The sequence below is a fragment of the Etheostoma spectabile genome, chromosome 23 (assembly GCF_008692095.1).
Source record: "Etheostoma spectabile isolate EspeVRDwgs_2016 chromosome 23, UIUC_Espe_1.0, whole genome shotgun sequence".
In the NCBI taxonomy this organism is placed as follows: Eukaryota; Metazoa; Chordata; class Actinopteri; order Perciformes; family Percidae; genus Etheostoma; species Etheostoma spectabile.
Genome location: NC_045755.1, coordinates 4,692,149 through 4,712,137, shown reverse-complemented (window position 1 = coordinate 4,712,137; position 19,989 = coordinate 4,692,149). Strand labels below are relative to the sequence as shown.

General features: G+C 42.3%; 4 protein-coding genes and 1 long non-coding RNA gene across 11 annotated transcripts in view; 2 read left to right on the top strand and 3 right to left on the bottom strand.

Moving 5' to 3' along the window:
• The window catches only part of lrmp (lymphoid-restricted membrane protein), a 74,003-nt gene extending 73,141 nt beyond the window's left edge, over positions 1-862 (top strand). For both annotated transcript variants that reach the window (XM_032504941.1, XM_032504942.1), the window contains exons 38-39: positions 87-235; positions 612-862. In XM_032504941.1, coding sequence (XP_032360832.1) covers positions 87-235; positions 612-754 — 292 coding nt within the window. In that variant the 3' untranslated portion in view covers positions 755-862. The remainder of the gene's footprint in view (positions 1-86; positions 236-611) is intronic.
• A 176-nt stretch (positions 863-1,038) lies between these two features.
• dnai7 (dynein axonemal intermediate chain 7) lies at positions 1,039-8,187 on the bottom strand. Of its 5 annotated transcripts, none has more exons than XM_032504943.1 (17): positions 8,050-8,187; positions 7,722-7,739; positions 7,389-7,470; positions 7,142-7,230; positions 6,831-6,935; positions 6,420-6,557; positions 5,583-5,717; positions 5,274-5,377; positions 4,915-5,073; positions 4,661-4,814; positions 4,428-4,578; positions 4,087-4,256; positions 3,837-3,996; positions 3,434-3,648; positions 3,176-3,334; positions 2,181-2,294; positions 1,039-2,078 (listed from the first exon to the last, which is right to left on the bottom strand). In XM_032504943.1, exons 1-17 carry the CDS (start codon positions 8,104-8,106, stop codon positions 1,803-1,805), a joined length of 2,286 nt encoding a protein of 761 aa, XP_032360834.1. In that variant the 5' UTR covers positions 8,107-8,187; the 3' UTR covers positions 1,039-1,802. The 5 variants fall into 5 exon arrangements, with proteins under 5 accessions (XP_032360834.1, XP_032360837.1, XP_032360836.1 ...); XM_032504946.1 differs by having other exon boundaries at positions 1,803-2,078; positions 4,488-4,578; XM_032504945.1 differs by having other exon boundaries at positions 1,803-2,078; positions 4,694-4,814.
• Positions 8,135-9,389, top strand: LOC116672950 (LYR motif-containing protein 5A). 2 transcript variants are annotated; one of them, XM_032504953.1, is made up of 3 exons: positions 8,135-8,272; positions 8,540-8,612; positions 8,706-9,389. In XM_032504953.1, exons 2-3 carry the CDS (start codon positions 8,568-8,570, stop codon positions 8,913-8,915), a joined length of 255 nt encoding a protein of 84 aa, XP_032360844.1. In that variant the 5' UTR covers positions 8,135-8,272; positions 8,540-8,567; the 3' UTR covers positions 8,916-9,389. The 2 variants fall into 2 exon arrangements, with proteins under 2 accessions (XP_032360844.1, XP_032360845.1); XM_032504954.1 differs by having other exon boundaries at positions 8,186-8,299.
• A 1,677-nt stretch (positions 9,390-11,066) lies between these two features.
• The window catches only part of LOC116672793 (uncharacterized), a 20,361-nt gene continuing 11,438 nt past the window's right edge, over positions 11,067-19,989 (bottom strand). Inside the window, exon 3 of the long non-coding RNA XR_004327633.1 lies at positions 11,067-11,077. This is a non-coding gene — a long non-coding RNA (uncharacterized LOC116672793). The remainder of the gene's footprint in view (positions 11,078-19,989) is intronic.
• On the bottom strand, positions 14,865-19,935 carry slc5a8 (solute carrier family 5 member 8). The gene is made up of 17 exons (XM_032504655.1): positions 19,547-19,935; positions 19,061-19,180; positions 18,480-18,545; positions 18,343-18,394; positions 18,121-18,188; positions 17,943-17,981; positions 17,576-17,691; positions 17,206-17,346; positions 16,822-16,951; positions 16,619-16,707; positions 16,307-16,416; positions 16,147-16,214; positions 15,952-16,038; positions 15,568-15,785; positions 15,304-15,407; positions 15,130-15,218; positions 14,865-15,039 (listed from the first exon to the last, which is right to left on the bottom strand). Exons 1-17 carry the CDS (start codon positions 19,778-19,780, stop codon positions 14,920-14,922), a joined length of 1,851 nt encoding a protein of 616 aa, XP_032360546.1. The 5' UTR covers positions 19,781-19,935; the 3' UTR covers positions 14,865-14,919.

Below are 19,989 nucleotides of genomic sequence, written 5' to 3'. Positions count from 1 at the left end.
TTTTATTCCCTCATACTTTTTTTCTATCAATTTGCTAACTTTTAATATTCTTTTTATTTTTTTTTATTTTTTTTGCCCACTTCCAGTCCAAGCCCTTCCTCCAGCCCCATGTCCACAGACCAAGGAATGGGCCTGTCTCTGTCCGACAGCCTGACGTCTTCCCGGGCGGCCGCAGCAGTAGCCAGAGGTGGCAGGGGTCTCTGGCTTTGGTTGGCGATGGTGGTGGTGCTAGCAGGTACACTTTGCTTGGCTGTAGTACTTATTATAAAATACTTGTTTTCAGTCTAAGACCGTAAAGATAATTTTGTTCTTGGAAATGACAACCAAAAAAAATAAAATAACCCACTCTATAGTGAGTTACTACAATTTCCATGTGCATTGTTTATCAATACGGGAGTTAACAGTTTTAAAGGTTTGAGTTTGCTTTTTCTTTGGGTAAACCCATTCTGTTCATAGGTTTATACATTTCAGTCCCACGTTCCAGCCACAATGACTTAACTGCTCTTCCTCCTTTAATGTAAGAGCAGCTGTTTAGACATTTTCCCAATACAGAACAAGGGATAGTAGCATCACATTCTTTGTTTTGGTAAATGTTAATGGTTTACCTACAGGTCTCCTGGCGTTGCTGGCCAGCCTGGTGATGCAGCCAGCGGTAGATGCAGCCCCTGTGGGGACCGGGGACTCCTGGATGACCATCCAGCAGCTGCTGTGGCCCTATACAGGGCTCCGGCATAATGGACAGCCCCCGGTCTAGGACCTGACACCCTTGGGTGGACGGTGTCACCGCCCATCAAGTCTCTGCAGAAATGATCTGTGCGCTGTGGTGGTGATGAAGAAAGTACAGTGTATCACTCCAGAGCAGAAGCTGCTGGGATGTTTACTGGTGCCTGAAGATTCCTAAAACAAGACTTGCATTGACGGCACGAGCCAGCCTCAGAGGATAGTTAACCCCATGGAGGAGTTTATGCATCACATCACGTTTGCTAAATTTGTTAGTTGTGTGTGTGTGTGTGTGTGTGTGTGTGTGTGTCTGTGTTATAAGAGAAGAAGCAGTTGGTCAGGTGGTGGAAACCAAAGTCCTTTTTTAAGATGGGCTGCTCAACATCCTTACCACATTATGACGTAGTTTTCCAGTCAGTGCTGCTTGCAACTGTCTGCCCCGGACAACAACACGATCCTTCAAATCAAACTTGATTCGTCAACAGAGCTGGTACAACGTTGACCAATCATGTCACAACTTCATCAGAATGACAGCACTGATCCAACAAGTCATACAATGGGCCGCTGTGCAGTTTTCCATTGACAAACATCATGGACGCTCCAATTGTGCCACATGGCTTTTTAAACACATTTCATGCATTTGAATAAAGTGAGGACTGCCAACCTTTTTAATGTTATTTTGCAGAGGACATTTTATAACTTATAAGTCTATAAACACTGGTAATAAATCTTTCATTTTAAATTTTAAAAATATCTTGAAATCTATGTGAGATTGTTAGTTTAGAGTCATGATATGTGAATATCTGTTTATTTTTGTTAAGTTATAATTCTACAGTGTGACAGTTTTAACACAAGTTTTTTTTATTTTCCTTTTTAAGTTCTTGCTGTGGTTGTCACCGTTTTTCAACTTCATACTCTTTTGTATGTTCCAAAGAAGATGCGTGAAACTTTGCACAAATAAAGTAGCCAATTCTACATAGACGTGTGTTCTTATATTTATCCAGATGTACATTTCAACGTCAGGTGTTTTAAAATGTCTTTAACTTGTTGTTTTAAAAATCACCCAGTTAATTTCACACAGGTTATGAATACATCAGTGGTCTGGTGGCACAGAGAAGGCTCTGCACTGTGTCAACAAACAGATAATTGGATTCTCTGGTCCTGGCTTTGCCATCAGTGCTCATGTTGTCCTGGAGCATGTGGATGAAGGTGGAGTGGAACTCACTTCCAGGATAATAATCTGGAGAGAATTGCTCACTTGTCTCTGTGATTTCCAACTTCTGACTCCTCTGAGCACCCAGCATGTAGAGACTCCACGAATCCTTAGGGACCGGGACAGGGCCGTGGTGCTCGCATGCCTGGCAGAACACAGGGAATAAGTACAAATGTTGGGGGGGAGAAAGGGGTAGAATGCCAAATTGTTAAATTAAATAGATGTATTGATGTGAGAATGAGAATACCTGCATGACTAAATGCTCAGGTCCACATTTGGCATTCCACTTGCTCCAAGAGAAAGCGCAGGCAGAGGCGAAGAGGGCCATCTGTTTGTAGGCAGCATGTTCTGTGAGTGGGTCCTGAAGAGGAGAGAAACCACACATGGCATGTAACTGGTGAAACCTAGTATTAGTTGTAAATGTAAATCCACATTAGTTACTCATTCTGTAGAATGGTCCCCCTCAGTTTTAAATAATTTATAGTGAGTATGTCGTTTGCAAAGTAAGTAATTGTCCATCTAATTCATAATGTTGATTAGCTTGAGCTATAGACACTTTACATGTTTTGTATGTTTCCTATCTCCTCTTTAAATCTGTACAACCATCCACACATGATACTATCCTCCTCTGCTAAAGTCTTTCACAAATCTGATTTGTTAAATTCTTTTTAAGAGCCAGGGTAGCAGTGTGGAGGAAGCAATGCCGATTGGTTGGTCTAGACTGAAATACCTCAACAACTGTTAGATGGATTGCCATGATATTTTGTACAGACAGTCCCCAGAGAACGAATCCTACTGAATTTGGTGATGCCGTAATCTTGTGCCATGGTAAGGCACTAGACTTTTTTTGGTTTAAAGCAAAATTTGGTACAGGTATGCACATCAGTATAAGTGTTATTAACTTTGGTGATCTCTTAGATTTTCATTTAGCACCACCATTAGGCCAAAGGTATTATTTCTCCAAAATGTATTTTATGACCAAATGCTTGCATAACATTCCCATCAACCTCAGCATAGCAAATGTTAGCATGCTAACAAACTAAAATAATGAACATGGTAAACATAACCTTTAGCACAGATTACATGTCACCTCCCACTTCCTGTCACTTTTGCAGTGATTTGTAGCATGCTGGACACTATGCTGCAACACTGTATTCAACACAGAATTGTTAAAGCTATACCTGGTTTAAATCTAGTATTTTGTTCTACTATTCTCAAAGTCATCAAGTAAAGGTTGCAGACCTTGCCGCAAGGGATGACGTATTTGTCGGTGTACTCATTGACAAAGATGTTGATCCCTGCTTTGAGCATGGCTCTCTGCAGAATGGGGCCACTCATCCACTTCCCTATGAGGTGAGAGAGACCTCTCTCTTGCTCCAACTGCAACATACACTGATTACCCTGTTAGCCGAATAGGCACAAACAAAAATGAAAACAGTCAAGCTTCATCGCCCGATTTATTCTTCTGTCATGTGCGTACAGTACTTTCCAGTCTCTTACCTGGATCGTGATACTGAGGTCAATGAGTGCCCCGTTGACGGTGAAAAGAGCTGCATCTTGGCCCAATGGCCTAAGCTCCCAACTCAGGAAGGGAAGGTTGGCATACGTTTCCTGCATCAGCACAAAGGGCTGGAATGAGTCCATCTTGAAGGAGATTTTGGCCTCTTCTTCCTCATAAGACAAGTCAGTGATACTGTCCATCCTCCACTGCTTCACTGTTAAAAAAAAAAAAAAACATGATCAAAGTCCATGACATTTTGTCCACCTTTCTCTGCTGTGGAACAGTGGCTCTCAAACAATTTGTCAATAATGTACCCCTTTTGAAATATTAAAAAACATGTACGTGTACCCCTATTTAATCAAAACAATGCTTCTGAGAGCATTATATAGCTGCCTGTCCTACCTCCAGCATCCCAGCAAGCCACTTGAGGAGTTTCCAGGAAGGCAACCGAGTCCGGCAGTGTCACAGACACACCGACAGGAGGGCAGGTGAGAGCTTTGTTGTCATCTAAGTTGGACTTTTCCATAGGATACGGGAACACCTGAAGCCCTTCGTCCAACAGCTAGAAACATTAGTCGTATATGAAGGTGAGGTCAACTTTAGCTGCAGGGCCTGGTGGAAGCTGCAAACACTGAAACCCTTTTCTATTTACCTGTCTAATTTCCCAGCCATTGACCTGGTGGGCTTGTGGCGGGAGGTGAAACACGTCACAGTAGAAGACCCCACCCAGAGGTGTGTGCTGCATTAAGTCCACAACCTGGGCACACTCACTGCGGTCCATCTTTGTCAGCTGCACTGTGGGACACGTCAAGTCCCCCTCAGCTGAAGAGAGAAAAAAAAAAAAAAGAATCATTGAATTAATCAAATTTTTGATAAACAATTATTTGTGTAGACACATTTTAATCTACGTTAAAAAAAAACATTAGAAACTTGAGATGTGCTCGTCCATGTATGAAAAGATATGTCAGTCATTTTAAGTGACAGTAGGTTTACACCCTGTGTGATGGGGCATTCTTTTAGGAGTGTCGGGAAGTGTCTTGCTGGGCGTCTTACCGCTGAGTGCCTCCATCTGTGTCTGTATCTGGCTCACTCTGCCTTCTGCCGACTGGGCACTGTTTCTTCTAGACTGTAGGCTGGCTGCACTCTGTGAGATACATACATAGTCAGAATCCAAACATCACATTGAATGTTGTAGCCTAGGCCAGAAACTCGTTCTTTTGTTTTACCTTTTTCCCATCAGACCCTTGGATGGACTGCACCTCCTCGTCCACTCGCTGCTGCTGGGTCTCAATGTCTTCCTTCACCTCCCCCGTTCTTTTTGTCTCCCCCTGCTCAGGTAGATCTATGTCTGCTGGAACCTCCTCACCGCCTGCAAGAGACCTGGGACCAAACAGATAAGAAAAGACAAGACTTGTTATAACTGTAACTCATAGTAGGAATCTCTGTATTAGAAACGTTGAGAGCACTATCAGATAAGTACCTGAGGCTGGGTGTGTGGATTATCTTGTGAGCCATCCTGGCCAGCAAGGACAGGTGGTCATAACGTGTGTGGAGCAACCGTACAGCGATATGGCTCACAGCTAGCTGTTTGGGAAGCTCAAAGCCCAGGCCAGCCTCCCCAAAGTTTAAAACTCTAAACCTGAATGGACCCGTTAGAAGGAAAAAAAAGAAATCTTAAACACATGCACAGAATTTGAATGTTCCAAATATTGTGTTGTAAACTGTGAGGGCCACCGGGCAAGAGTTTAACATTTAAGCCAACAATAGTTACTAACCACACTTACTTTTGTGATCCCATTTTTGTCAAAAAATCTATTTGTGGCAGCACCCTCTACAAACCTTGGATTCTTTTTGAGGTTGGCCCAGAGACAAAGTGTAACATTGACATCTTTAAACACAGTCTGCATGTTGCCTGTCTCAGTGTCGATGTTCATACTGGCCCTCTATGACAAGGGAGACACAAACAAAAAACAATGCTTCCAAAGGGCCACTGCACACAGCGTTTGCACGTCATGCCAAGAACCTCGGAAAATACTAAAAATAACCCGCGCACACAAAAATACATCACTTTTATTATATAGCTGCTTTCACATTGTCCACAAAGTCCGTCACAATATGTGAGCACAGGTAAAACTAGGATCCGTGTACCTTGAGGATCTCCTCAGTGGTGAGGAGGAGTTTAGAGTGGTATAGCTCCTGCAAGTTAATGAGGCCCTCCTGGTACTTGTAGCACTCTTGTGGATCTGTAACATCTCTGAGCAGATCCTCCAACTCCTCCATCAGCTGTAAGGGACCACATTTATGTATTTATTAACAATTGTTTAATGCCTTGTTTCAGGAATTAGGAACGATAGTAATGGTGTTAATTGCAATCAGCCACAGTTTTTCAATCAGTGGCTCTGGATACAGTTGCTCAGTAGACAGAACATATTATTAATGTTGTGACAATTTAAAAAAATGCATACTCTCAGGATTGTACATCACTCTGGACACAAATGGAGAGTTTAATTATTGTTATAAGGGAAAGTCAGTTTCTTATTGATAAAATAAAATTAGCAATTTATGGAAACAATTGAATCTTAATGACAACTAAATAAAAGACACTTACATCTTATCTACTTCACATTTAAAGGGACAAACACTCACATGTCAATCAGCACAAACAAAGTCTGCATCTTCTATTTCTCTATATCTATTGTGCTTGTGGAGCAAGGAAAAAAAAAAATCTGATTACAGATTGTGTTTTTCCTTTCTTTAATTATTTGCCTCTTGTTTGATAAAGAGCTGAAAACCCATACAAGTCATATTTCTAATAGGCAGAATGAAATACATAATAGCAAGCATGTTTCCCCTTGGAAAGCTGTAACCAGCACATATTTGGTGTTTATAGCTAATAAAAAATAACTGATCATTAAAGCTGGAGTTGATTTACTCCACATTGATTAATCAACTAAGTGCATGACATGTACACATCTACGTACAGACCTGTAGAGTGAGGTGACATTGTTTGAGCACGAGTGTGATGTTGACCTCTGGGTCATCTCTCCATAGGCTGATATATGTGTTAAGATCCTGTTGTACTGCTGGGTCTGGGATGCCATCACACCGCATGTATCTCTCCCACTGGTCACAAACAACATCATGTATGTTAATATCAGCCATAATAATTTGTTGTATTGAGTATATTATATTGGATCTATTTAGTCTAGATACAGGTAAAAAAAAAGTCATTTCTGTATCAACATTATAGCTTTTTTTCCATACTGGTGTCTGCATGTTAAAACAAAACATATTGTTGCATTGTTTGCTCAGGGGGAAATGATCATTGGTAACAATTTAGGTGTCAGACATCGCAATTCACTTTTATTGGTTATGTTAAGTCTTTCTCTCACACACCTTGGCGGTTTCCACAGCATCAGTTTTCAATGTGGTCACCGCAGTATGAATCTCCTCCAGTAGATGGCGGAGTTCATTCAACTCATCTTCTCTGCGTGCTTGGTCCTGTCAGCAAAAGACACCCACGATCACAGCAAAGCAGCAGCATGCACATACATTTCCATAAAGATTTGTCTAATTTTTAGTGTTTGCAGTCCTTTTCTTACAATTAGAAGAGTTTGTTTAAGAAGGGAAAAGAATTATGTAATAATGTCTATTACAGCCATTGGACATAAATAACATGGTAATTATATTCCGTAGGGGCGTCTTACCTTTAACTCAAGCCTTTCCTGCTCCTTCTCCTTTTTCTCTCTTTCCAATTTTTCCTTCTCTTCCTTTTCCGCTTGCAGCCGTGCTTCCTCTATAAAGCAAAAGCACATATAATGTGTATGAACGGTAACTCAACGCGTATGTCACACTGCAGGGATCTCTCTTTTATTTCTAAACAGTAATTGGTAGAAGCTCAAAACAGAGTAGATCCTAATTGTGCCCACTCTAGATGAATAGAGACAGGCTTACCTTCCTCTTGCAGTCTTCTTTCCTCCTCCTCTTGCTGCTTCTTGGCCTTCTGGGCCTTGTTCAGCTTACCTCCCTTTGATGACTTGGAACCAGCACAAATACAAATCAGTGTTTAACAGGGATGGAAAGCTCGCTTCTACATGTGAAGTTGGAAAAGGGCACATTAGTGGAAGGGTGGCTATACATACAGTGACGGAACAAGTGTGATGGTGACAATTACTGTAGGATTAGGATGGTGTACACATATTCTATATACTAGCCTATTACCTATGTCTATGGTAATCAGACTAATGAACAATTATTGTAAATGTGCTGACTGACTTTTGCTCATACCTTTCCTTTCTTGGGTGGCTATCATTCACAGGAGAAAACATAGAGAGAAAGTTAACAAAGGTTTGAAACATGAACTCAAAGCACAGGGGGAAAATTTAGATGGAAAATGAAAAAAAGCATGGAAATTAAGCGTTCTTCATGCTAACTTGAAAGCTACGCAGTGTAACTTAACCTAGTTACAGTTATTAGGTTGTCTTTTTACCCTTACTTTCTAGGTTTTGAAACAATACTATAGTTAGTGTTGACCCCTGCGGTTTAAGCATTTGAATATGACAAGATCTAAGGCCAGACAGAGGTAATTTAGTCGAAAAACATTGTAAAAACTCACCATGCTGAAACAAAAAAGCTCTGTAGCGTCCAAGTAACCATAGAAATGAATGCGCATGCGTGGTTATCTGTTTTTATTTGCGACATAACTAAACAACATACGGCTGTGTCCAGCGGTCTCTGTTCAGTGCATCCATACACTGTGCTGTCACTTAAGAGAAAGAAAAGGATTCGTGTTTTCGTTGTTGTACCGTTTGAGTAACTCCACCAACAGAAGAACAAGAGTAAATATGATAGCACTGTTTAAAATGGTTGGTCGTGATGAATGTAGTACGTTAGGCTAACGTTTACTTGTGTGTTAGCTACGTGCTAACTAACAAGCTAGCTAGCTAGCTAGCTAGCTAACTATTTGGTCTTTAGGGTTTTGGCTAATTGTATTGTTTGAGTGTCTTCTGTCACTCCTTCACGCCCACCAAATGCTTCCGTCTCTGCTGTCATTGACATCTCACAGTTTCTTTTTTATGTTTTTTATGTTGTTTTTTTCGTTTCAGGAGTGTGAGAGGCCACCTGGTTTCTGACATGGCCAACCCTCTCAGGGGTCAGGTTATCAAACTTTACAGAACTGTAAGTGAATTATCTGTCTATGGCACGTGCACATACACACAAGGTTCGGTTGTGTCCTGTTAGTTAAATGTGTTTCCAATCCTCGTCCAAAAGCTGCTGTATCTTGGCCGTGACTACCCCCAGGGATCAGCTTATTTCAAACAGCGCCTGAAGTCAGCTTTCATGAAGAATAAAGACGTGACAGACCCTGATAAGATCCTAAAGCTGGTAGCCCGTGGCAACTGTCTCATCAAGGAACTGGAAGCTATGTGTTTCCTCAGGAAATATCAAGTCATGAAGAAGTATTACGAACCCAAAAAATAATCACACAATTCTCCTTCAGGGTGAAAGGAGAGTACAGTCAATGTGTTAATATTTAATGTATTCTATTTTGTAGCATTAATGAGATTCAGTACATATTACTCTAAAGAAATGACCCAACAATTGCCTTTATATAAATATGAACTATGCTTGTGTCAGAAGGGAAATAGACAATACATCTATAGGAAGTGCCAGAAAGTGATAATAATGAAGCTGTAACAGAATGTGCTATATTTTTTTATACCCAAGTTGTAACTTTTAAGGCCATTGTTCTAAATCAATACTGTATATATGTTAATATCATAGGTTTTCCTCTAAAACAGTCAGGAAGCCTAGGTGTTAGACTAACTGAATCATACTGTACAATGTATTTTCAGTGTATATATTTGTAAATATGTTGTGTGCATGTCTATGTATGAACAATGTTAGATAGAAAACAAACTGTAATGTCTAGTGTAATAAATGCGTCACAGCAGTGTTCTTCCTCAGTTTAACTTATTTTGCTGCCATTGCTTGTATGAGAATGTATCCTAAAAATATTTGATCTTTTGTATTAAGAAATATTGTTAAAAATCCCCCTGGAACTGCAAGATTTAAACATCTCAGACTACTTTGAAAATGTTATGAGGTGGTAGAAAGTATTTCTAAATATAGGAAAATAAGAAAATCTGTTCAGATGCAAACCCCAAATTTTTCCGTATGTTGTCATTTTGACTTTTTTTTAAAAAACTGAATAGGCTCATTTATGGCGAATGATATGGCAAAACAAACAGCAATCATGAATTGTCTGATAATAATCAAATTGACTTAACTGAGTGCCTAGATTATATTTTATAGTTTCGATGAGCCAAGACGTTGAAGTGTAATATTAAACCCTGGATAGAAAGGATGCACAATGCTGACTTGATGTCACAATCTTAAGTAACGATTTAAAGTAATGTCAGATCAGTAGTCTTTTTTTGTTGTTGCTCTGATATACACTTTCTCTCACAGCAACAATGTATGAGTCAATCCATTACAAACAGCCATACACTTACTTGTCATCACGTTTCTGTCCTGGGGCTGTGGTTTGGCCGAGGCTTTCTGTGGTGACCACCTAGAGCCGTGACAGAAGTCGCCTCATTACAGGAGGGGGGAGGATATATCTAGGTAAATTACCTACCAACTGACACATAGACGCATCATTTGGATTTGGTTACCACATCTGCCATCATTTTGGTGTTAAGTTTGGTTTAAAGTAGACCAGTGTGTTGCACCTAAACAACAATATTATTCTAAAACATAAACAACTTTGGGTTAAAATGTAATGATTTCTCACATCTCCTGTCAGTAGTGATAATGCTTCTTGCTGTGGTGGCCTACAGCTGCTGTGTCTATTGTATATAGATGCATCAGTTTGGGTATTTGCTTTTTAAATCCATATATTGTAAGCAAAACCCTTGTAAAGTAATATATGTGTATATGGCATCTTTGTCTTAAACTTAACACAGTGCAGTAAAATGTATTAAAAATACATTCAAATGACTGCACCTCTCAAATCTATACCAGTTACTGTTGAAAGCAACAGTTGGTTACATCAGACAGTAGTCACTTAACTGAGAAATCCAAGCGTCCTCGTGTAGTGATGTTTACTTGACTGATATCAGCTTACCCTGGTTTTAAGCAAGGGCTGAGGAAGAAGGATGATTCCAGTGTAGAGGATCTGTGACAGACAGAAATATTACAGACAGCGGCCAGAGCGCTGTCATGTGCTGACTGGCTTCTTACATGTACTGACTGTCAGGATAATAAGGAGCACAGTTGCTCTGCTCCAGAGACTTGGCAGGGACATAAAATATACAATATAAAAGGCTGTTAGGGTGTTATTGTGCATCAAATCATATGAGCCAGTCCATGAAGATTGGCCTACAGACCTGTTTCAGTTAGCAAGTAATGATTATAATACTAAAGAGAGAGGAGCTGCGCAGAGTCCAGAAGGAACTCAGACTCAGGATCAGGAGGGGGAAGGTCTCTACGGGAGGAATTAGAAAGAGTTTGGAGCAGAACAATGCTAGGGACGTCTGAGAGGGCTGCAGAACACTCCGGCCACGGCAAGCTGTGAAGAAGCCAAGCCGGAGGAGACAAGGACTGGGCGATGAGCTGAATCTGTTTTTTAACAGATTTGACTCGCCTCCTCGCCTCCCTCTTCACACCCCCAGCCCCCTCTTTCACACCTCCCCTGGCCTTCTCCTCCTCCCCCCCTCCCCTCCTCAGCCTGCCACCTCAACGACCCGCATCAGCAATGAACCCACCAGCCCGCTCCTCCCCCTCTCCCCGCTCATCAGTTCACCCCCCTCTCCCCCTCCCTGAGACCCTCACCTCCTACCATCCACACACCCCAGTCATCCTCCACCCACTTCTCCATAACGACGATCAGGTGAGAAGTCAACTGAAAAGCTCAAGGCAGGAAGGCCCCGGCCGACGGCATCAGCCCAAGTCTCCTCAGGGACTGTGGCTGACCAGCTCTGTGGTGTTTCAGGCACTTATTCAACCTGAGCCTGAGCCTGGAGGGTCCCAGCCCTGTGGAAGACCTCCTGTGTGGTCCGGTACCAAAGTCACCGCGACCCAAGGAGCCAAACCACTTCAGGCCTGTTGCCCTGACTTCTCACCTGATGAGACCATGGAGAGGATCATCCTGCGTCCCCTGCGACCCCTGGTGGCACACAGCTGGACCCCCGCAGTTTGCTTACCACCTGGGATTGGAGTGGACGACGCAGTGATCTACCTGCTGCACAGATCGCTGCTCACCTGGAGGACAGCGGGAGCACTGTGAAGTCATGTTCTTCGACTTCTCCGTGCTTTTACACCCATCCAGCCTTCGCTCCTCAGAGTGAAGATGGAATTGCCGGAGGTGGACCAACATCTGGCTGCATGGATACGGACTACCTCCCCCACAGACCACAGTATGTGAGGCTCCATCACTGTGTGTCTGACGTGGTGCACTGCAGCACAGGTGCCCCTCAGGGTACGGTGCTCTCCCCCTTCCTTTCACCCCTCTACACCCTCGACTTCACACACAACACCACCCACTGCCACATCCGAAGTTTCCTGATGACACAGCCGTTGTTGGTTGTGTCTCTGAGGGGAACGACGGAATACAGGTCGGTTTTCAAGGACTTTGTCAGCTGGTGTGAGCTCAACCAGCTTCAGCTTAACACCAGCAAGACAAAGGAGATGATAGTCGACTTCAGGAGGAAACCTCCCCCTTCTCACCGGTGAGCATCCAGGGATTGGACATTGATGTAGTGGAGAGCTACAAATTCCTGGGTGTTCACCTAAACATAAACGTGAACTGGACTGATAACACCCAGCACTCTCCAAGAAGGGCCAGAGTCGCCTCCATCTGCGTGAGAGACTCAGGTCCTTTGAATGTGTAGACTCTCCTCAGGACCTTCTATGACTCTGTGGTGGCCTCTGCCATCCTCTACGCTGGTGGTCTGCGGAGGGGGGCAGCTCGACCGGACAGGACAGACTCAATAGACTGATCCGGAGAGCGAGCTCTGTCCTGGACTGTCCTCTGGACCCCATAGAGGAAGTAGGGGAGAGGAGGATGTTAGCCAGCTGACATCCATCATGGACAACACCTCTCACCCCTACATGACACTGTGGGTCCCGGAGCAGCTCCTTCAGCAGCAGACTGATCACCCACGGTGTAAGAAGAGAGGTACCGCAGGTCCTTCATCCCGCCGCTTGTCAGACTCTACACACCTGCTCTACCTGATAGTGTTGTAGTTTCTGTTCCTGTTTTTCTCCCTCTACATCACACACTTTCTGTTTATCTTTATATTGGTATTTATTATTTTATTACAAGTACTTACTTTTCAATATTTAGGTCTCAGGTTAATATAATTTAAAATTTGCTACCGACTCTTGCTCTTTTCTCTAATTACACATTCAACTTAACTTAATTTTTAACGTCACTTACACCGCAATATTGTTTTCTCTTTCATGGAACCGCACTTAAAATCCTTTTGTTTACGGCATTTTACTTACTCAGCTACAACATTATTAGTCATTCTGCCTGTTTCTTGCCTTGTATTCTGCCTGGTATTCTTTCGTGCTTACTTGTTTGTGTGTTATTGTTTTTTTTCGTGTTTTTGCTGTTGCTGCTATGCTGCTACTTGTAACGACAGAATTTCCCCGTCGTGGGATAAATAAAGTATAATCTAATCTAATCTAATCTATTAAGGTTCATATAAAAACTAATTTGTAACAGAAAGCATTCAACTGGTGAAACACGTTTAAACACCTTTAGAAAGGTTATTGTTTAAATAAAAAAAACATCATTCAGCAGGCTGGATCAGAAACAAAGTGACCTGTTAGGAAGTGATTATTTTCACACAAGTGATGATGATGATGACAATGCAGGGTGACAGTAACAGTACACACTGTGTCTGTAGCTTGTTGTTGACGATACGGTGATGATATGTCTTTCTTGATGATATTTTATCTACTGTATGCCATACTGTCATTTGCTGTGTATTTTTTGAGCTTTTTTATACACTCACCGGCCACTTTATTAGGTACACCTGTCCCACTCTCGTAACACACTTAATTTCTAAGCAGCCAATCACATGGCGGCAACTCAGTGCATTTAGGCATGTAAACATGGTCAAGAGAATCTCCTGCAGTTCAAACCGAGCATCAGTATGGGGAAAAAGGTGATTTGAGTGACTTGAACGTGCATGATTGTTGGTCCAGAAGGGCTGGTCTGAGTATTTCAGAAACTGCTAATCTACTGGGATTTTCACGCACAACCATCTCTAGGGTTTACAGAGAATGGTCCGAAAAAGAAAAACATCCAGTGAGCGGCAGTTCTGTGGCGGAAATGCCTTGTTGATGCCAGAGGTCAGAGGAGAATGGCCAGACTGGTTCGAGCTGATAGAAGGCAACAGTGACTCAAATACCACCCGTTACAACCAAGGTGGGCAGAAGAGCATCTCTGACGCACAGTACGTCCACTTTGAGCAGATGGGCTACAGCAGCAGAAGACCACATCGGGTGCCACTCCTTTCAGCTAAGAACAGGAACCTGAGACTACAATTTGCACAAGCTCATCGAAATTGGACAATAAAGATTGGAAAAACTTGCCTGGTCTGATGAGTCTCGATTTCTGCTGCGACAGTCGGATGGTAGGGTCAGAATTTGGCGTCTACAACATGAACATGGATCCATCCGCCTTGTATCACGGTTCAGGCGGGTGGTGTTGGTGTCATGGTGTGGGGAATATTTTCTGGCACTCTTGGGCCCCTTGGTACCAATTGAGCATCGTTGCAACGCCACAGCCTACCTGAGTATTGTTGCGGACCATGTCCCTCCCTTATGACCATAATGTACCCAACTTCTGATGGCTACTTTCAGCAGGATAATGCGCCATCTCATAAAGCTGGAACCATCACAGACTGGTTTCTTGAACATGACAATGAGTTCGCTGTACTCGAATGGCCTCCACAGTCACCAGATCTCAATCCAATAGAGCATCTTTGGGATGTGGTGGAACGGGAGATTCGCATCAGGATGTGCAGCCGACAAATCTGCGCAACTGTGGATGCCATCATGTCATATGGACCAAACTCCCTGAGAATGCTTCCAGCACCTTGTTGATTTAGGCCACGAAGAATTGAGGCAGTTCTGAAGGCAAAAGGGGGTCCAACCGGTTACTAGCATGGGGTACCTAATAAAGTGGCCGGTGAGTGTATATGTATCTATGCTTTTATGCTTCATGCCTGCTGTGAAATAATAGTAAATATCAGTGAACCAGCCTTGATACCATTTATTTTCTAAATCTTGAATAAAAATTATTCTGTATTTAAGCATGCATTTGTAAACATTGGTTCAAATGTATTGAATGCCTTTGGATACATACGCAAACACACGGAAACTCCACACAGACTTTTTTTCTGTATTTCAACTCCTTTATTGGCATCTCTTGTATTATATCAGTAATAATGTAACAAACAGCTGCATTTCATGAGGCAATGCTGCTTTTTGTTGTGTTTAGCTCTACGTCACAGAAAGCAGGATTAGTGCTGCCAGTTCTCTTTCCTCTGTCCCTTGTCAGGTCAAGCTTTCCTGTTCGTCTCATGACCTCAAAAAAAAGAAAAGAGCACAAAGCAGAAAGTCAGCAGCTGTTCAAAGTTGATAGCATGTGATATTGTTTCACTGCTGCAGCACTTACTCTGTCTTTGCAAACTTGGAACAGGTGATAAAGAGTTGTGTCTTCTTTCATTAATGTAAGCTTTGATTCCACCTTCAACTTACAGCCTCCTGAAATGCACATTAAGAACACACACGAGCACATCAAGAACTACTTTTTATATGTAAATTATGCAACAAAATATATGTTATTTACCTGTAAACAGGCTGACTAACAGTCCCACACTGATAGCTATGATGGTCCCAATAGGACTGAAGTAAAGGTACGACAGAGAGTACCAGTTATCTGCCAGCAGAGGCCTGGAGGTGGGAGAAAATAGTGTAGAAGGAGTGATATCTTGCACTTAAATCGTACTATCACTACGTTCTTAGGCAGGCATTACCCTTAGCTCAACTGCAGACACTAAATATGGCAAATAATAACCAATCAACAATCAATCCCAGCCAGTTAAACACTTACTTGCCATCAATGCTATGTACCAGGGCTGTGCTGATGGAGAGTGGCTGTGTTGGTAGAGCAGTCGAGGTCCAGTTGAATCTGTCTGTCGTAGTGAGGTTACAGCCCTCAGTGGTCAGTGACAGAGGTCGGCTCATCTCAGGGGGTGGGGGGTATATCTGGGCTCCGATGCCCACCCACAGTGCCACTCCCAACCCCGACACGAGACCTGACAATGCTCCCTATTCACAGGAAATAGTCAAATGTCCTTTTCGAAGAAGCATTTATAAGTGGTAATTTATAAGGTAAGTCATTATCTCTGGATTGATGTTCCTTTTTAATATTAGCTTGTGAAACTGGAATCACAATAACAACAAAAAAACTACGGTTAAATGAGGACCGGCTTACTTTGGAGTTGGCAAATGGACAGAGGATACCCAATGTAAACACAGCAAGTAAAGGACCTCCAATGATGCCAAATATACTGATGGCTGCCTGTATAAAGAAGCACATTAATTTGCAGGTTTCATTCCTATAATAAATCATAAAAAGCCCAGACAGAGTCTCTCATTTTTTAAGGTCTACCAAACAGATCCACTCTACCTGCAAGATGCCTCCCATGAGTGAAGCCAGTCCAGCCATTCCAATGCATAAAACCCCATATATGAGACCTGCAAATAACATGAAGGAAGATAGGAGATTTAATCCTCAATAACCACCTAACAGAGGACTCAAACACAGGACATGAGGACTATCCACTCACTCAGTCCTTTTGCCATCCAGGACAGATGTTTCTCAGATATGTTAGTGTACGGTTTGATCAGGTCCTCCACTGTCACTGCAGCCAGTGCGTTAATGCTGGATGACACTGTGCTGGGGTTAATTTAGCATCAAAATCACACACTTCAGTCAAAGAAGAACAATCGCACAAATACTTTACATATCAATTTTTTAGTACAATACATGAGTTGACATCAGAGAAATTAAATCAAGTATGGGGGGAATCCGACAAATTCTCCATGTGTGATTTGGATCTGTTGGGTGAAATAACTTTAACATTAAGAACTGCATTAACCTGAGAGATCCACTATACGCAGCAGCAACAAATAGTCCAGGAAGGCCAGGATAGTCTCCCAGGATGTCCATCACCAAATAGGGCATCAACTACAAAGGAAGGGTGACACTGAATAAACATGATCAGGAGAGTCTCACAGTGCATACATACAGAATATATATATATATATATATATATATATATATATATATATAAATATACACCTGGTCTGGAGCATTAACCCGTCCAGCTGTCCATGGGTCGCAGTTCTTATAGATTGAGAAGAGGCCCATTCCTGCAAACACTGAGCATAGCAAGATGGCCCACATGCCGAGCAGATTGATGTACAGAGATCTGGAATAAGGAAGAATCACACATTGGGGAGCAAAAACACACAAAAACATGTACAGTATACACTTTCTTTAACTCTTCTACAGTGCACTACTCCCTGTGTGTTTGATGAATGAGTAGTGGTACGCTTGAGGTTTATTGATATTGTCCCCTACAGATATATGAAATAATATACCAACAGACAATGAAAGGAGCCAGTATGGCCAAGATGTATTGCGTGTCACTGTAAATGTCTCTTTGTGTAAATTAGAACTCACAATCTGGCATGAGTGATGCTCTTGCAGGAGATGTATCTCTGAACCTGGGCCTGGTTGATCCCATAGATACTGACCCAGACAAATGTCCCTCCAATGGTTATGGTCCAAAAAGTGTGTCTCCTCAGAGGGTTTGTGTCAAAGCTAGGTGAAACAGAAAAAGAAGGCAATTTGAATGTCAGTGAAAAATAAAGTTAAAAGTGTTTCAGTTGTTGCGAGAACTTTCAGCACCATAGAGAGGGACAGATTGTTGCTCATACATGTTTCTCGGTTTGAAAATTACTGTGCTTCCTGTATCTCTTTTGTTTAATGTTTGATCTATTCACACCTTTAAATAGAGCTGTTCAACTGAATGTTTTAAAAACGTACTCACTCCCAAAAGTTGAGTCTCCCTCCCTGTTCTGAATCCGAAATGATGGGGAGGACGCCACCTTGGACGACCACGGACCTGATTATGACAGACAGGAAGCCTGCAAACATGACGCCAAGCTGGAGGGGAACATTTTCATCATTTTAGCTTGCTTCTTCCTTGGTTTTTTCACCCTAGTTCTTAAAATAGTGTTCATGGATAAAATATTAACTGTAATGCCTTAATCCAAAAGATGAGCTATGCTGGAATACAGCTGCTGGTAAACACGGCCGTCACCAGCAACCACAAATTGCTATGACACATGCACAGTAATCCCAGCCTTGGTCAGATCTGACAGATTCGTGGTTGTTTTTTCCATCCAGAGCCCTACCTGAAACACATCGGTCCACACCACTGCCTTCAGACCACCCTGTAACAATGCAGACCACAAACAGGTGTCCTGTTTACTGTATATTATAATCCTGGAATAGGGAAAACGTCTGCCATAAAATCTGAGAAGTTTATTACGTTTTAATTTTGTGCACAACACAACGCTTTGAGTTACCTACCATAGTGCAGTAAAAGGTACAGACCACGCCTGTGGAAAAAACTGCACTCCATAGATCCATCCCAGTGACTGCAGAGAAAAGGGGGGGGGGGGGGGGGGGGGGGGGGGGGGGGGGGGGGGGGGTGTTCAGACATACTTAATGCAGCAAAACCAAGCAGCTTTAAGTGCCCTCATGCAGGAATGTTTCATGATTCCAATTCCAAGCAGATTCAAAACAGCATACCTTGGTGTAAAGCAAGAGCCGGAGCATAAATGACGATTCCAGTGTAGAGGATCTGTGAGAGAAATAATACAGACACAAATGAGTAAAGCACGGAGGTCAAAGCCCTGTCATTACGTGGTGACTAACTTCTTACTCACTGTCTGAACAATGAAGAGCACAGTTCCCAGTAGACGGGTCGCTCTGCTGAAACGCAGCTCCAAATACTTAGCAAACACAGAAAAGAGCAGACAATGCATAAGGTCAGTAACGGAAAGACAAAGTGGACATTTTTGACAAGAGAATTCAAGAAGTTATCATGCTCTGCTATCACAAATTGACCACTGGCCCTGCTTTATTCAAAAGTAATGACTCATTTTACTCCCCCTTACTTTAGATCTTTCAAGCAATGCTTGAGTTGACTTTCACTATCCATGTCCACCATTGTTTATGTCCACTCCTGGACCACTTCTATATCACCTTGACTTGTTGCCCCAAAAATTACAATACTGTAAGACAGAAACCAGAAAACTGACAAAGAATCCTAACAAAAAATGCACTTTGTCCTTTCACTGGTAGAATTGTGTATTGTGCTTTACCACTACCTGTCCAATATCTTGGTCAGTTTCTCATGTCTTTTACATGCAAACAAATCCTTTGACATATTTCATCATGACTTAGTGAATAGAACAGAAGAGAATAGCCATACACGCGCTAATCTAAAAACCAAAAGCACACTCACCTCATATGTGCTGGTGATGGCCAGCCTGTAAAAGACTGGGAGAAAGACCTCAGATGTGATCACCATCGTCATGACGTAAGCCAGACCATAAAATCCTATGTTGGCTCCATAGCGGTATACCTACAGACAATAACAATATAAATTAGTATGTTTTCCATGATTTTTAAAAAGTTATCTAAGAATACTTGAAAGACTTAAATGTTTCCCATTTTGTTCTAAGAATAATTTGCAATTCTGTATCCATGAGTTACCCTTTAAAATTGCATTAGTGGGATGATGAACAACCAACACCTCATTAATGTACATGTGCAGTATGTCTTATTGTCTCGACCGTTCTAATTCATCTAGGAATATCAGGAAAAACTGCAATGGGAAAGTGAGGAATCTAAACCCACTAAAAAAGTTTTCTTGCACTAAAAAAGACATGCTGTCACAAAATGAGATTTTTTTTTTTAATTTGTCCCTTGGGAATATTCTGTATCTTACCTCGGCTGGGTTGGACAGCACTGTGATGGCTGACATGAAGCTGGCGGTCAGGGAAAGGGAGACAGGCAGGGCAGTCAGTCTTCGACCCCCCATTAGGAAGTCCCCCGAGCTTTGCTGGCCCCTGTCTGCCCAGGCATAGTAGACTCCGACGGCAGCCGAGACCAGGAGCATGACAGCAAACACCACATAGTCTGCTACCACAAAGGAGCCAGTGACCAGGGAGTGCCCTGACATTTTGGTGGAAGTCAGACCCAAACTAGTAAAACTTTTCAGAAAGTTGTTCAAACTGCTCCATGTGTTTTGCACTCGCAGTAGAAAACCATATCATCTATGGTTGAATGGAAGTCCTAGACATAACCTTCTCACTCAACACTGGGCTGAGAGCAGGACCACAGACCAAAACCTTTTGTGTGTGTGTGTGTGTGTGTGTGTGTGTGTGTGTG